Raw genomic sequence first — 15,294 nt, 5'->3', positions numbered from 1 at the left:
GGTGTTACCTGGGTGCCAAAGACAACTGTGGAGTTCATTTCTGCCCTGATTTTAAGGATGGGTATAATCTCCATCTATTGTTTTTTTTTTTTTTGAATCTTCACCATGAAGTTGGCTTCCAGTCTTAATTTCCTATGAACTAATCTAATCCACAGGAAGTGGAGTTCATATCAAGCAGAAAGTAAGTAACTGTCAGTCATTTGCTACATGCAAGTCCTCGTGGCTCACTGAAGAAGACAGAAAAGAAAAACTGAATTCTTGACTCTTTGGGGACTTTCGTCAGTGAGGAAACAGTGGAGACGTGTCTCCACAATGTGACAACGAAAGCTAGTGCCCGGTAAAGAGAGGACAGTAGCCCTGTCCATAGATCTGACACTTGCTAACCATGTTAGGAGCTTCACTAGTCTCCCTGGGTCTTGGTTTTTTTTAACAAAGAAATGAAAAGGGTGTGAAAGGAAGGCAGGCTTAGAACGTGTGAACATGTTTCTTGTCCCAAACTCCCTAAAAAAAAGGAAGAAAGAAAGAAAGAAAGAAAGAAAAGAAAAAAAGGTTCTTGGACTCTGGGAAGACTGGGACTGACTGGGACAGAGATTGTTTGTTTGACAAGGAGTCATTGCCCTAGTGTTGATGAAGGTGTGACCGTGCAAGGCTCTGGACGCCAGGCAGCATTCTGACCTCTTACAAGAAACAAGAACCTTTGACATGGTTCTGAGAGGGTCGGTGTGAGGATGCTCTGTTTGCGAGGAGAGCATGGTGCCGAGATAACATGCAGTATTCCCTCCTTGGCCCTTGGCTTGAGCTCCCAGCACTGGTCCCACAGTTTCCCCCAGGCTTTTGCTGACTTTCCTTTCGCTCCCCTACTGTGCTCTCCCATTAAGAGGCTATCTTGCTCTCAGCACAGAGTGCCAATTGCTCATGCAGGGCTCTTACAGACACTTCTGAGAGGTGAGATTTCCCAACACTGCTTAGCCTGTGTCTGCATGTCCTCTTCCATCACAGAAGTTCTGGAAAACCTGAAGTCAGTCTTGGTGGTAATTTTCAGAACCATTGTTAGCCTGACACGATTATACCCAGTCCCCGGACCTACACTGACCGCATTCATGTTTGCCAAACTCGCAGGTTTTCTGTACTTCAGGCCCCTCCTTTGGAAACTAATAAGGAATCAGAAATTAGAAATACTAATACCAGGACTGGGGAGGTGGCTCAGTGGGTAAGAGTGTTTGCCATGCAATCATGAGAACCTGTGTTCAAATCTGCAAGGCCCATGTTAAGAGCCAGGCATGGCTTTGTTTGTCTATAACCCCTGCGTTGACAGAGACAAGCAAATTGCAGAAGCTTTCTGGCAAGTCAACCTGAGCACACAATGAATTTTAGGTTCAGTGGGAGACGGGAGACCCTCTCCCAAGTGAGTGAGGGAAAGATGGATTGATTGAAGGATGACACCTGAGTCTCCACCTCCTGGGTGTGCATGCACACAGTGTCTGCACACTCATGTGATTTATTACACATGTGTACACACAACACACATATATACCAGACCGTGCATGTATGTGCACAACACACACACACACCTACTCACATATAAACACATCAATAAAAACATTTTAAAAAAAGAAAGAAATTATTAATAAATAAAAGAAAGAAAGGTAATAGTAATGCTTGTATTCAGGAGGCAGAGGCGGGCAGATCTCTCTGTGAGTTTAAGGACAGCCTGGTCTACATAGTGAGTTCCAGGGCTTCCGGGGCTATATAGTGAGAACCTGTTTTTTAAAAGAAAGGGAGGGATGGGTGAAGGAATTCTTGTCTCAACTTTCTTGCTTATTATCTGTTGACTCTGGGCAAACACCTTTATCCTTTTTCAAGGGCTGAGTGGTATGTCTCCCCTTGGATAGACTAAGCACATGGGTCCAGAGTGGGTGCCCTCTGAGTTATCTTGCCACTTCAGCTACTGATGAAAGTGAAATAGACGTGCAAGAAAAAAGGCGTTTGGATACCATTTAAGCCAGCGGTTTTCCTGTGTGGCACAGGAAGAGCAAGGTACCTGGGACACTTGTAGAATTGATTCAGGAACTCTGAGTGAGCCTAAGCACTCAGGTGAGATTTAACCAACCCCCTGACTGATTCTCATGCCCAATGGAGACACAGAAACACTGGCTTAAGCCTTTCCTGCAGTTAGTAACATGTCAACCTGAATGTCTTCCGTCGTGGGGCTTTGTATGCTAAAGTTCATGTTCACAACCTCAAGGTTTGCTTCAAACAAAATCATGAAACAGGTAAAATCTGCCCTTGCCTCCCATCCGTCTGTCTTATCCCCTCTTTACCTCTTCAATGGCTCAAACTCAAGGGATTTCCTCAGGGAAGACTGGAGGGACTGAAGAATGAATAGCCCTGAAATGCAGTCTTTGTAATTATGCATGTAAAACATTTGTCGGATGACTTAGGGAAGCCAGTGGGGATTGCACTCTTGGTGGCCTGCCCAGGACCTGGTCACATCCCTGAGGGGACAGCTACCCTGCACCTTGCCCTTGATCATAGAAGTCAGAGGGTCTTTTCTTTTTGGGTTCTGGAAAAGAAGGTTCTAGAAATGCCTTCAGCACCGCATCCTGGCTAGATACTCTTTTGTCTTCCAAGTCTTGCCCCTGCCCTTTCCCCAAATTGTGTCTGTTTATTTGGCTACGAGCATGGGACTCTGCAGCCTGGAGCTTTTCCAGAGAAACTCTCCAAAGCCCAGATGAGCACTCAGAGATCAGCTGGGCTTCCCCAGGGCGCCAGCCCTCTCCCAAGAGGATTAGATGAAAATAAGTCAGATTTAGCTGTTGTCTGCTTGCCTGCCCCCAAACTCGCTTTAAACAGATCCCAGGGACTCATGCTCCTTTGCTTCTCCTGCAACCACAGAACAGGATCCACTCGCTGCCTTGAGAGCCCCAGCTGCCAGGGTGCTCACGATGAAAGACTTCAGATAAAGTACCATGCTTTGGCTTTAGCAGAATGACCCATATCCTCTCTGCTCACACGTACTCACAGACAGAGAGATAGTGTTTCTGTGCGCAAAGATCACGGAACCTGTCTCCTTCAAAGGTCCCTCAAGGGCTCCCAAAGCCCCACACAAACATAATAGGCAAAGTCAGCAAAAACCCTTAAACCTTTGGTCATTTGTCATTTCCCAAAGTCCCTATGTTTGACTTTTTCTTTCACTGTGTGTCCAACAGCCTGAGTGAGCCAAACGGTCCCCTTTCCAGTTACCAGACTCAGCAGGTTCAGAAAAATTACCCCTAAATTGCCTGCTGTCGGGTGAGGGGAACTAACAGAACTTTCCAGAAGGAAGAAGCAAATGGGTCAGAACATCTCAAATGTGTGAATACATGTAAAACTGAGGGGATTCTAAGCGAGTGTGCCTTTGAGTTTGCTAACTGTGCCCAGAGTTCCAGACAACTGAGAGAAGGACCTCGGGTCATCACGAAAGCATTTTCTACTTAAGTCAAAAGAAAGGTCTGAAACAGATCTCCACCCCACCTCAACCCTTATTGTGAAGCAAAAGGCCATTTGCAGGAAAGGACTAATTAATGAAATTGCCCTTCATCCTTATTCAGACCTGCCGGCAAGCTACTTCATTAGCAGCAGGCTCCAAGTTGTTACTGGGAAAGTAGAAAAGGCTAATGACAGTGTTCGTTGTAGGATGACGACAAATACATACATACATACATACATACATATACATACATACATACATACATACACACACATACATACATACACACACATATTGTTAATGCCACCTCTGAGCTGCCGGTTCAACTGTCGAAGTTGGACCATCCTGAATCACTGTTACCATGGCAACTGGAAAGTCAGCCTACTGCTTGTCACGGATGGGGATGGTACCTCTGCGTTACCGTTGCCAAGAGAAGTGCAGGTATTTTATTTGTAGCCGAGCCGTGGAAAGTTGCATTTGGTAGTCCTTTTAAGAAGCGTGGTCATTAGACAGCAGCAGGCGTCTTTTTGAAGGCCTGAAAACATGTTTTGATGGAAGGGCATCTCAGCTCAAAGTTTCGTATTTGTGAGTCATAATGGCTTCCAGGCTGGTGAAATTTTAATACTCTGCTCTTTGCTGAGAGAGATCTGATACAGGAGATTTTTAAGCAACTTAGCCTCAGCCATGAGATGACGAAGACGAAGAGAAGGGACAGCAGCGAACTTCAAAATGACTTACAGAAAACATTTACAAGCCTTGGTATGTTAAGTTAATGAAGGGTTGGATTTGTGTTTTTTGAAATAAGTGGCCTATTAATTTTGATTTGAACACAAACATTTTCTTGGTGGAAGAAAATCCTTAGATGAAAATTATGGTAAAAAATTTAAAAAAAACCTAAAGGTTTGTAAAATTCGTGAGACATCAAAATAATGGCTAGGATAACAGAGATTTGCCATTGCCAGTCTGGTTAATATATTTGCCCTCCTAGCTTAGAAAAGAGTCAAATGTTGTCACTGGAATGAAATTAACTTAATCTTCCCATCACTATGCTAGCAGTGTATCTTGAAAATGTATGAAATCGATTCCCGCCTTTTCTACCAGGAAGTCAAATCCAATTCAGCAGAAATAGAAACTGCCATGAACAGACAGGGAACTAACAAGAGCAGCTTAAAGAAGAAATTAGCAAACAAAAAGAATATTAGCATTAGTATAACTCAAAACCACTCCTTTCAGGGAGGTTTCCTTCAGGCAAAGTGTTTTTCTTTTTTTTTTTTTCACCCCTCCCTCCCTTCCTTATTGGACTATATTGCTGAGTGTGTACCATATGCCATCGTCCCTGAATGCTACATAGATGTCCAAGAAGGGTTGTGGCCTCTCTGCCACCCACACAGCATGGCTCTGTCCCTGTGCCTTGGGTTCAGTGTCCAGTGTTTTGTTTCCTGTTCTATGTTTTCTAATTCCACAAATGAGCAGAAAAGCCAAAAGGAATGGGGGGGGGGGGGAATTTGTAGATGAGAGGGAGCTCTCTCTCAAGTGGGAGAGACTATGTGTATGTAGGGGTAGGGGTGGGTAGCACGTGGGAATTCTACTCTGAATTCAATCTCACTGCAAATACAAAATTACTCTAAAAAAACAAAATCCAAGGTCAGGCGTGGGGCTGCGTGCCTGTCATCCCAACCCTTGGGAGAGGAATGCTGCAGGTTTCAGGCTAGCCTGGGCTATAGTGAGTTCCAAACTATGCTGCTGCAGCCTGAGACCCTGTTAATAAAAAGTCCTCTCTAATAATCAAAGCAAAAAGTCCATAATCTAAAACAGTGTTGGTAACTGACAGATGAACTCTTCCCAACCCATAGGGACTTGCCTTAGAGGAAATGAAATAATCAGAAGAAGAATATGAAATAGGCTGTGTCTCTCTGTAGATGTATAAGCTCTGTGTCTGGGTTCTGCTCTGGAGAAATTACCTAAAACCGAGGGCACTACACCATCCGAATGGCGCATGTCGCAGGTAGATGGAGTGAGTCTCGGCCTAGGCTATGGACAAAATCCCCAGGATGAGAAATACCCCAAACCTCTAACAACTAGACACCACCTCCCCTGAGCATCTCCTTCTAGGGCTCCTTGCCATCATGTATCCATTATTTTTCTGTTGACTGTGACCAAATGTCTGACAAGAAGTGGCTAAGAAAGAAGGACTTGTTTCGGCCAGACATTTGGGAATGTAGCCGTCGTGGTGGGGAAATTGTACAAACAGGAGCAGCTCACAACAGTGATAGCAGACCTACGAGGAAGCCAAGATACAGTAAGCTGTCAACCTCGGGCCCATTTTACAAAGACCCACTTTTTCTAGCTAATCCCCACCTCACCAAACAGCCCCACCAGTGCCTTTGTATGTTCACACACATGCTCGTATGAGAGATATTTGCTTCTAAGCCATAGTACACCAGGCCCCAGAAAAAAGAGGTAGATCATAAAGATTCTACTTTCAAACCGCTGCTTAGAGAGGAAAACACACTGACCTCCAATATGGCTGCAAGAGACCCATGTTTTAGGAGAAGGTTTTAAGTATCAGTGTACACACAAAATAATGAGCAAGATCAAAAGGACCAGCATGGTGGCACAGCAGGCAAAGTAGAAGGGCACAGGCTCATGTTTTGTGTTAATTTCCATTACTGTAATGGAATGTCTAACAAATTAAGCAGAATAGAATCAGAGCTATAAGAGGTTGAGGTACCAGAATCCTCTTCGAGGACACCAATAACCTAAAAGCCTCCTGTTGAGCCCCACCATTTATGCAGCATCCCTTCAAACTAGGGAGCCAGCCCTTCACACATGCAATAGGCAAGACAGTCCTGATCCAAACTTGAGCGCCCTTGAAGGAAACTAACTAGGACACAGAAACAAGGTCCCATGGTGACTTGGTCAAAGTATAACACACTTAAGACATCGACAGGGATAGCAAATCAATTTTTGAGAGCTTTTTAAAACTGGGTAATGAAGCCATGCGAAGGAAATAAAAGGCAGAGAGTGAAGAAATGATATGCATGTTAAAAACAGTATTTTTAAATAAATGTCAGACATGGTAATACATGCCTTTAATCCCAGAACTGAGGAGACAGTGGCAGGTGGATTTATGAGTTCGAGGCTAGCCTGGGCTACAGAGTGAGTTCCAGGACAGTCAGGGCCACACAGAGAAACCCTGTCTCAAAAAAAAAAAAAAAAAAAAAAACAAAACAAAAAAAAAACCACTAACAAAGAAACAATATGTATATAAGACTTGTTGAAACTGTATCTATTGTTAGTGGGGGGCCTGAGGGGGGGTACTGTTCCTATGATCCCAGTGAGCTCAAATCACAGACCAGGAAATAAAAGAGAGAATCCAGAAGACACAAAGACACTCCAGTATTACCCTGTTATCCCCTGAGGATAATAGGATATCCTTGTCAGAGTCCTTGGATGCAGGCGCTCACAAATGGAAGAGAAGACTTGAAACGTGTTAAAACGAAACTTCTGGAAAAGGAAAAGGAGGCAGATATACCCTAAGAACTATAATAGAGGAGGTTCAAAATGCAAGCGTGTCTCAGTTAGGCTCTTAAACCCCAACGGTGAAGAAGTTATTCTTCCAACCAGAATAAGCAAGTTTCCTTCAGGGAAGAAAATCACTCAGCTGGGCTTTGTTCCAAAGCAATGCTCTCACTGGAGCAGGGCTGTGAAGACAGCCCAGGTGGTAAAGGTTGTCTGGTATTTTTATTAAAACTTCAATCGCCGAAACATCTTGACTTAAAATAAAAGAAGAAAAAAATGATCCGAGGCAGGGGCAATCGTTCAGTCAATAATGTGCCTACCATGCAAACTGAGGGCCTGGGTTTCCATCCCCAGCACCTAGTTGAAAAGCTGCACATAGCAGCTACACCTGCATCCCTAGCCCTGTTGGAGGAGGGGCGCAGGTTAGAAGCTGAGAGACAAATCCTTGAAGGTTATTGGTCAGCCAGCCTGTCTCAATAGATGAGTCTCAGGTTCAGTTACTCAAAAAATAAAGAGCAATAGAGGAAGACACCCAACATTCATCTTGAGCCTTCACACACACATGCACATATGTATACATGCACCCCCACATGCACATATAACACCACACGTTAGTTGCTTTCATTTACTAAAACAGTGATACGGCTGTTCTTAAAACATAGACATAATATGCTCAGTCGCTAGCTAAGGTTAATTGTAGACGATAGATATTTAAAATTATTTTCCTTACTATACTTAATTAGAACTATTTAATTATGAACAGAAGATAAGAAAAAAATGACTATGTATTCCAGGACAATCCCACCTATACAAGTCCTTTGTGTTAAGAGTGGAGGAATGGGTGGATCCAGATGATCAGGTCCCAGTGAGACATGTTTTGAAAACTTTGATGGCTGAATCTTTTTTTTAACTGTGTAGCCCCGGGTGACCTGAAACTTAATTTCTATGTAGATCAGGTTGGCCTCAAACCCATAGAGATCTACCTACCTCTGCTTCTAAGTACTGGGGTTTAAAGTATATATTCCCATGCCCAGCCATGAGGTACAAGTCATATATCCTAATAGCCACACTTACAGAGAGTATGATTCTGAGGTTTTTAATATAGACAGGAAGATGTGAAGTCCATCAACTCTGTCTAATTGGGGAACAACCCCCATCCTTGCATGTGTGTGTACGTGCGTGCATGTGGGGGGGGGTGCAAGAAAGAGGAAGACAGGGAGATGCAATTGGCTGGATATTTATATGGATGAGGGTACCGATGGAGACCAGAGGTCAAACTTCAGGTATAGTTTCCCAGGAGCCGTTCATCTTGCTTTTTGAGACAAGATCTCACCGACCTAGAGCTCACCAAATAGGCTAGGCTGGCTGGTGAGCCTCAGAGATCTGCCCATCTCTGCCTCCCCATGTCTGGGATTTCAAGTGAGCACCACCGTGCCTGGCCTTTTCACATATGTTCTGCGAGCTTGACCCTGATCCTCCTGCCTGCGTGGCACACTTGACCCACTGAGTCATCAGCCCAGCCTTAACGGCAGAACATTTTCACCAACCACAAAAGAAGTTATCCGTGATCTGTCAGCAGTTTCCTCCCCATTCCTCTTCCCCTGAGCCCCTGCCACCCATTATCCTACTCTCTCTATAGAGCTGCCTATTCTGGACATTTCTTGTAAATGAGATCACACAGGCACACTCTTTTGTGACTGGCTCCAGTCACTCAGCATAATGTTTTGAAGCCTTGTCTGTGTCACCGCCTGTGACAGCACTTTGTTTTAACAGCTACATAATAATACACCATCTCGTGGCTAAGTCATTTTTTTAAATCTGTTTATGAGTTGACGGACATTTGGTTGTTCCCACGTCTTAGCTATTATGAATAATGAAGGTGTGATTATGCATTTGCAGGTCTTGTGTGAACATATGTTTGCATGCTTTGTGGTTATAGTCACGGCTGAGGTGGAGTGGATGGATGAGCGATACGTTCGATACTTGTCTAGAGCCCAAACGCTGAAACTGCTGCCTTCTCTTGTTTGCAGGCGGAAATGGTACACAGTGCTTTCCAGGCCCAGCGGGCTTTCCTTCTCATGGCCTCTCAGTACCAACAACCCCAGGAGGTAAGAGGGCATCATAACAAACTGGACTGCCTAGGGAGAGGACAGGGTGAGACATCAAAGGAAACTGGAAGCGTCATTTCTTTTAACGCTGCCTCTATCTAGACCATAATGCAGTATCTCTCCCACCTTTATAGCCTTGGTGACAAACGTCATATATATATAGTGACAAGTTTATGTGTGTATCATACCTGTTGCCATGACAAAAGCCCCTATAATATATCTTCTCATTGCTGATAAATTATAATTATGGCCAAGCACATACAATGACAATGACATCACCACTTTAAAGAGCAGCTTACGTATGACGTCTGTGACTTGTTCTTTCCTATTTTCACCATGAGATTTGGTTCCAAATTTGCATTGCCTTCTTATCGGGTTGCTGGCCTTTGATTCCCTGAAAATCCTTAGTCTGACTTTGGTGGCTTTTGTGTCCTAAGTAGCACAGTGTGCTGACTTGGTGCTTCCTCGTGCCCTGTGCTGGCCATGGCTAGGGAACTTGGAAGCAGTTTCTGACTCACTGGGTCTGGAATACGGACTGAGACCCAGTGCCATGCAGTAAGCTCCCGAGTGATGCCCTGGCTATCATATACTAATCAGAAACTTCGTGAGTCTGTAAGGACCTGTGTGGATCCCACCTTGCCTTTCTCTGCCACAGGAATGCAGGTTAACCTCTCTTAGAAGGACTGGGAAAATAACTCAGTAGGTAAAGTGCTTGCCTTGCAAGTCCCCAGAACCCATGTTTAAAAAAATGATTATGGTATTGTACACTTGTAATCTTAGCTCTGAGAAGCTGAGACAGGGGGATACCCAGGACTCACTGGCCAGCCAGGCTAGCCTGATCTACAAACTCTGTAGGGCAATGAAAAGCAGTCTCCAAAAAAAAAAATGATTAATACCTGAAAAAAAAAAAACAATACACAAGGGTGTTCTCCAATCTCCAACAGACACACAGAGATATTAGGGGATTTGCCTGCTCACTGTAGCGGTACCCTCCAGGTAGTAATTCTGATAACCTTTAATCTATCTTAATAGTTCTATGATGCCCAGAGTAAATCTTAATGCGCAAATGAGTAGAAAGACAAGAGCAGATGCTAAGAAAAGTGACATCACAGGGTCTTTTCCAGCACATTACATAAATACAACCTTCCCCATTCTCTACACCCAGGCCCTACCGCCAGCAGCCAGACTGCCCACCTGGTATCGTGGAAATGCCCACATTTCCTTCAGCAGCGACTCATAATAACATTTTCACCAGGCCCATTATGTAATAACGAAATTGTTCAGTAAAATGTAAATCTATTAACAGCCGCCAAGACACGAGAAAGGAGCAATTGTTCTGATTATCTCGTATCTTCAATTTGATAATAATTATACCAGTAAAGAGGAAAAATTGAATATCCTTATGGCAAAGTAGGCAATCATTTCTTTTGACTTCTAAAGCAAATTCCTAAAATGGAAACGGTTGCACTGGGGATCCAGGACTTGGCCTTCAGAGGACAGCACCAGGTTCCTTCATAGTAGCAGCCAAGACCCTCAACCCTCTCTAGAAAGTTCTTCCCTGTCTCACTTTCCAAGGGATGGGTTATGCAGTAACCTGAAATTTTTTTCATTAAAAAAGATCAACTTAATTGTTTCGTGCAATATATTTTGATCATATTCTTTCCCCAACACTTCCCAGATCCTCTGCTTCTCTCCGCTCACCCAACTTCATGTTCTCGCTCGCTCTCTCTCAAAATAAAAATGAAAATCAAAACAAAATCAATAACACAAAAAGTACCAAAACAAAAGCATGCAAAGCTAGAGCCCAGGGACACTCCACTGGAGAACATGGGTTTTCCCTTTTCCAGCAGGTGTCATTACAAATAGCTTCTTGGTAAGGAGTGGTACTTTGTCTATATCCCTTGTTAGTTACTGGGATGTTGGTTGCCTGGTTTGAACCTGTGAAGTTCTCCTGTGCTATTATTATTATTATTATTTCTTTTTTAAAAAGAAAAATGCTTAATTGTTCCTTTCTCATCATAAAATGCATGACAAAGGGAACTTAAGGAAGGAAGGGTTTCTTTGGGCTCCCAGTCTGAGGGTACAGTCCGTCGTGGCACAGAAGGCTTGGTGGTGGGAGCACGAGGCAGATGGTCACTTGCATTCACAGTGGGGAAGGCAAAGAGACAAATACGGGTGCTCAATTAGCTTTCTCTTTTTTAAAATTCTATCTGGGATAGAATAGTGTCGCCACATTCTGAGTGGGTCTTTCCTGCTCAGTTAGATCTCTCTAGAAACTCCCTCCTGGACACCGAGATGTGTCACCTGTGTGATTCCTACTGTAGTCAAATTGACCTTGAGGATGAGACATCACAAGCCCCAATGCATGGGACCCATCCCAAGGAGTTCCTACTTAATTGGTCTGAGGAATGGCCTCGGCTTTAGTACCAGGGCCCTACAAGTGATGCTCACTTGTAAACACAGCTGTAAACCCTTCCTGATATGGGCATGCCTCTGCCTTCTGTGTCAAAGAAGCTACCGCAAAACCTGGGTGGTTCTGCAAGCATGCAATCTTCCAGGTTCCAATCTAGATGACTTTTGCCCCTTGGCTTCTCAACCTGAGAAATGCTTTCTAGACTCTTGCCTTAGCCTTTTTGACTGAGGTGGGATGCGTGGTTTCCACTGAGTCCAAGGTGGAGCAAGAACAGACTTTCCTCCCTGGCACTCCACTTTGTGGGTGCTCGAAACGTAGAACAAGAATTCTTTCCATTGGCCTCACTACTTTGCACTGAAGAAACTCACTCTGTAAATATTAGGTGATGACTAAAACTGATGAGCAAGTGGACGGGGCTTGGGTATAGCTTGGCAGCAGAGCATATCCTTAGCATGACGGAGGCCCTGGGTTTACTCGCGAGCACAAGAAGAGCAGGAACAAGCGATATGTTCACACAAGCTGATAAAGTGGGACATTCCAAGACGAGCCATGGTCAAGGATACTGGCTTTGTATCCTGGATATAGCATCTACACTTTCCCCTTCTTACTATGCTGCCTTCTTGGTAAAAGGTAGAAAGATGGTTTCAAGGAAAGTGTGTGCACTGAGGTGTTCCATGAGCTTTGCTTCTTTGACTTCTGGTGCAGCAAGGCCCAACAGATCGGTAGGCAAATTAGGTAAAATGGAAAGCTGATTTTTTTGCTTTGGTTTGTTTTGTAATTGTCATTTGTGGTGCTCACATCTCTGTCGGACCCCTTCCTCTACTCCCTTTCTTCTTAACCAAGAGCACTATTCTGGAACTTTTTCTGACACAAAGGCAGATTCAGGAGGTCACACCACAGTCGGGAAAGCAGTGTGAGGCTGAGCATTGCTGTTCCCACTTCCCAGTATCAGTTCTAGAATCATAGAGTGTAATTATTCAGCCACAAATAAGGCTGCACTTCTGGGTTCTAGAGCCATGCGTGTTTACACAGGCCCTCAGGCAATTGCCTGAATGTTAAAGGGCCCCACGTGACCCATGTGTGTTCATTCATGGTTCCTTCCACATATGACTCAGCTAAACCCTTGCACGCATGTGTGAGACCACCATCTGCATCATCTGTGTAATACATAGTCACGCCAACCCCCTGTGCACATGCGCTAGGCAGCTTTTAAAAAGCTGGACACGCCATCTTCCTCTCTCTCTGCACACCAATTTCCCAGGCCTGTACGCACCCCCTCTAATAAACTCCTAAGCAGGTTTGTTGCGTGTTCCGTGTTTTCTTCTCGCTCACGTCAGGTAATTACATCGAGTATTGCCACAGTAAAAATGGCACCTTCTCATGGGACCCATGCCCTATCTGTCCCTTTGTGCTGTGATTTCTTCCTTGTTCCAGGAGGGAGAGAAGACTGCTATGACTTCCCCTCTCCCTGACATCCAGCAGAGTCTCTCAAAGCTTTGGCATAGTGAGAATCCCCTGAAGGGTTGTTAGGTTACAACTGGGCCTCGTTTGCAGACTTTCCAGGTCAGTAAGTCTGGAGTGTGTCCCAGGAACCCACAGTTCTAAAGTGTCCCAGAGTAACAGGGAGCCTGCTGGCCCAGGCTGACCTGTGTTGTACGCCTTGCTCTCCCCGTTCTGCCTTGAGCTCAAATTCATTTCAGGGCCTTGAGCATGTCAATTCCAGCTGCTTCTAATCACCTGGAGAACTTGCTGGTGGATGAAGCGAACGAAATAAAAGGAGGGAGAACTTGACGATTCTTAAAGTATGGAAGAGATTTTTATTGTAGATATAATTGGGAAAATCAGGCAGGGGGAAGAGTCCAGGCTGAACACGGCCAGCAGACTAAACCGGACCATGAGAGGAGAGAGGAGGATGGAGAGCAAGAGAGGAGCTACTGACCAAGAGAAACTATGGTTTCTTCTTTATAAACACTCTGTGTGTGTACGCACATGTGTGTGTGCTTGTGTGCATGTGTGTGTGCGTGTGTGTGTGTGCGTGCGTGCACGCGCGCACAGCTCTTCTGTCTTGTCTCTCCTCATCTTTATTTGAACTTGTACTCATCACCAGTGCTGAGGACTGAACCAAGGCCCCACACAACCCAGGCAAGCACTCTACCTCTGAGCAGCTTTCCCATTCCTTGGCCTCCCACGTTAAGATGAAACAGTGCCCCCTCCGCCCCCTCCGTAGAGAACAGGAATTTAGAACCCAGTCTTTCCTTCCACTGTGAGCACAGCCTAAAAAAGTGAGCAATGAAAGGAGGCTCAGAGCTTTGGCCGGCTGCTTCTTGTCTCAGGATGTGCGCTCCTCAGCACAGCATCTGCTAAGCACGCCTTCGCAAGGATTCACCAGTGCTTGGAACACTCTTCAAATTTGTTAATATTCACCCATTTTAAACCAAGCAAGTTCTTGCAGGCAATAGCCTTAAGACCTCCAACTAATTATTTAGGCTCATAGAAGCTACAGAACTCCAGGAAGTATAAATATGCCTGGGATTTGAAAAGATTTAACAACAAAGGGCAAATGTTTGCAGAGGTAGAGGCATTTATCTTCATTTAACCATTATATAATGTATATTGTACTGTATATATGTATTGAAGCATCACATTTTATCTCATAATGGTGTATCATTTTTGTGTTCTGATCTATCAATTAAGGAAATAAATGAAATGTGTGTGTGTACTTGCATGTGCATTTCTTGATATACTCTTATATATCCCAAACTAATTCTGAACTTGCAATGCAGTCAAATCAGCCTTGAACTCTTAATTCTCCTGCCTCCACTTCCCTAGTGCTGGGTTCCCAAATGGTACCACGCACAGCCAGCTCGAAGTCTGGAATGGTATTCAAGAAGAACAACTTATGACTTTAGCCCACCCTGACTTGAGTCCCAGGTCTAGTACACATTAACTCCACTAATCCAAACACTAGAATAACAAAGTGTTCCTGTGCCTTCCATGTCAAGAATCTTCTGTCTTTTTCTAAGTAGCTACTGGAGCATTAGCCAGGCTAAACCCACCAGATGTTTCCACTGAGGTACTCTAGCCAAGCTTGTCAAATAGCCTGGGGTATGGCAATTAACGCTTCTAAGCCATGTTTTCTTATCTTTGAAATATGAATAGTAATCCCTAGAGTCATGAGGACTAGATGAGAAAAAACATGAAAGGGTCAGGTGACTTAGAGAGAGTCTAGGAATAATCCGTATAGCCCAACTGTTCTAGCAAGACGTCCCCAAATCCTAAAGGCTCCTAGGAGTACCCACTTCCTTCTTACAGAAGTTCTACTCTGGTGTTTGCCACGGCTCAGCCTTTGGTCATTCAGGGAGTGGCCGTCTGCTCTCTTGAGTCCTCTGCCATGGTTAGAGCCTCAGCACTGACTTAGGAAAGACAATGCAGGCTTCCTTCTAAAAACATTTTAGTGGGCCAGGCCTGGAAGCAGCATATGTCACCTTCATCTAGTCTCATGGTTAAATGAGGCTGCAAGAAACGCTAGAAGATTTAATCCATTCGTATTTATAAAAGGAAGAATTCACAACTTCTCCCAGCATCTAAGACTACCAGAGTGGGTCACTTGATCTGGCTGTAGAGAAGTCTCTCTCAGAGCACATATATTGGTTTTCCAGACTCATAAGGGTTTTCCAAGCTAGTACTTCGTTTCCCCAGCCATCCGAAAGAAAGATTTTGCTATTAGTTGCTTTTTCTCATTTCCATAAGGAAATACCTAACAGAAGCACCTGAAGAGCAGA

At 44.4% G+C, this 15,294-nt stretch overlaps 1 protein-coding gene across 2 annotated transcripts in view; it reads left to right on the top strand.

Moving 5' to 3' along the window:
- Positions 1 to 15,294, top strand: part of Cap2 (cyclase associated actin cytoskeleton regulatory protein 2) — a 138,849-nt gene that overhangs the window by 48,272 nt on the left and 75,283 nt on the right. For both annotated transcript variants that reach the window (XM_041633002.1, XM_041633001.1), the window contains one exon: positions 9,022 to 9,099. In XM_041633002.1, coding sequence (XP_041488936.1) covers positions 9,022 to 9,099 — 78 coding nt within the window. The remainder of the gene's footprint in view (positions 1 to 9,021; positions 9,100 to 15,294) is intronic.

This window comes from Microtus oregoni, unplaced genomic scaffold (genome assembly GCF_018167655.1).
Source record: "Microtus oregoni isolate MIOR12 unplaced genomic scaffold, Mior012 000042F_ref0000377, whole genome shotgun sequence".
NCBI lineage: Eukaryota > Metazoa > Chordata > Mammalia > Rodentia > Cricetidae > Microtus > Microtus oregoni.
Note: the sequence above shows the minus strand (reverse complement) of the source record. Positions and strands in the feature narration are given on the sequence as shown.